Below are 1,486 nucleotides of genomic sequence, written 5' to 3'. Positions count from 1 at the left end.
AAGGGGTTTTTCCCGCTGGAGTACTGGCCCATCACCAGCACCATGGGCTTCCCGTCGAAGTCGGCGTCCTCCAGCGCGGGCGAGTGGAACTCCTGGAAGCGGTAGAACTCCTCCACGGGCAGCAGCTTGGCCCTGTAGAGCGCCTTGAGCCCCTCGGTCACCGTGCGCACCTCGGGCGCCGCCGCCCGCTGGTGCCGCCGCAGCCAGCTGCACATCCCGGCGGAGGCACGCGCGACCGCTCAGCTGGAGTTGGGAGCCATGGGGGGAAGGGGGAGGGATTCCCACCTGGATCCGCCGGATCGGGCGGAAAAAGGAGGATTTGAGGGGGTTTGGATGGGAAAAATGAGCAGAGAGCAAAGCTGAGGGGTTCACCCCAAAAAATCCAGCGGGGAAAGGAGGGTCTGGGGGGGGTTCCCAACAAGTGCAGGAAAAGGGTGGGAAAAGGGAGGGGCTCAGCTGGAGTTGGGAGCCATGGGGGGAAGGGGGAGGGATTCCCACCTGGATCCGCCGGATCGGGCGGAAAAAGGAGGATTTGAGGGGGTTTGGATGGGAAAAATGAGCAGAGAGCAAAGCTGAGGGGTTCACCCCAAAAAATCCAGCGGGGAAAGGAGGGTCTGGGGGGGTTTCCCAAAAAAATCGAGGGGGGAAATGGAGTTTTAGGGGGAAAATGAGGAGAAAAATGAGGATTTCAGGTGGTTTCCCTCTAAAAATGAGGAGAAAAAAAGAGGCTTTAGGGACCTTTTCCCATAAAAGGAGGGAAAAAAATTACGCTGGAGGAATTTTTTCCATAAAACCAAGCCAAGAAGTGAAGTTCCAGGGAGGTGGTGTCGTAAATTGAGGGAAAATGAGGTCTCTGGGATATTTTTTCCTGTCAAAATAAGCGAAGAAACGAAGTTTTAGGGATTTTCTCAGAAAATCAAGCAGGAAAAGAGAAGTTCTGGGGTTTTTGCCTGTAAAAACAAGGAGAAAAACAAACTTTCGGGCTTTTTTCCCCATAAAAGCCAGCCAAGAAATGAAATTTTAGGGACTTTTCCTGTAAAATCGAATCCCAAAAGTGAAGGTTTTTGGGATTCCTCGCCGGAAAACGAGCAGGAAAACGGAGTTTCGGGGATTTTTCCCAGGAAAACAAGGAGAATCCCAAACTTCCCGGCTCTTTCCCACCCAAACAAGCGGAAACCCGAAGCTCTCGGGATTTCCTCGCTCCCGAATCCACAAAAATCCCTTCTCCCTTTCCCCCGCCTTTTCCCAGCCCCGCTCGGGGGGGGATTTGCCTCTTCCCGGTGGGAAAATCCCCCTTTTTTCGCCCCAAAATTCCCGTTTTTTGCCCCGAACGCGGCCGGGGCGGGGCCCGGGCGCTGCCGGCGCCGCTCCCGGAGCTTTCCCGGAGTTTTCCCGACCTTTTCCCGGGGCTTCCGGGGCTTTTCCCCCTCCTTTTCCCGGGTTTTTACCCCAAATTCGCCGTCGCGGCGGCCGCGGGCGCAGCTCT

At 55.7% G+C, this 1,486-nt stretch overlaps 1 protein-coding gene and 1 long non-coding RNA gene across 3 annotated transcripts in view; both read right to left on the bottom strand.

Annotated features, from left to right (window-relative positions):
* Window positions 1-235, bottom strand: part of LOC103612506 (EH domain-containing protein 2-like) — a 5,945-nt gene extending 5,710 nt beyond the window's left edge. The window contains exon 1 of the mRNA XM_017729559.1: window positions 3-235. Within this exon, the coding sequence (XP_017585048.1) occupies window positions 3-215 (213 nt within the window). The 5' untranslated portion in view covers window positions 216-235. The remainder of the gene's footprint in view (window positions 1-2) is intronic.
* A 365-nt stretch (window positions 236-600) lies between these two features.
* Window positions 601-1,486, bottom strand: LOC108445525. 2 transcript variants are annotated; one of them, XR_001860410.1, is made up of 2 exons: window positions 1,449-1,486; window positions 601-950 (listed from the first exon to the last, which is right to left on the bottom strand). It is a non-coding gene; the product is annotated as an uncharacterized LOC108445525 (long non-coding RNA). The 2 variants fall into 2 exon arrangements; XR_001860411.1 differs by having other exon boundaries at window positions 601-868.

Source organism: Corvus brachyrhynchos, unplaced genomic scaffold (assembly GCF_000691975.1).
Source record: "Corvus brachyrhynchos isolate BGI_N302 unplaced genomic scaffold, ASM69197v1 scaffold543, whole genome shotgun sequence".
Lineage (NCBI taxonomy): Eukaryota > Metazoa > Chordata > Aves > Passeriformes > Corvidae > Corvus > Corvus brachyrhynchos.
This window is presented reverse-complemented; position numbering and strand designations above follow the sequence as displayed.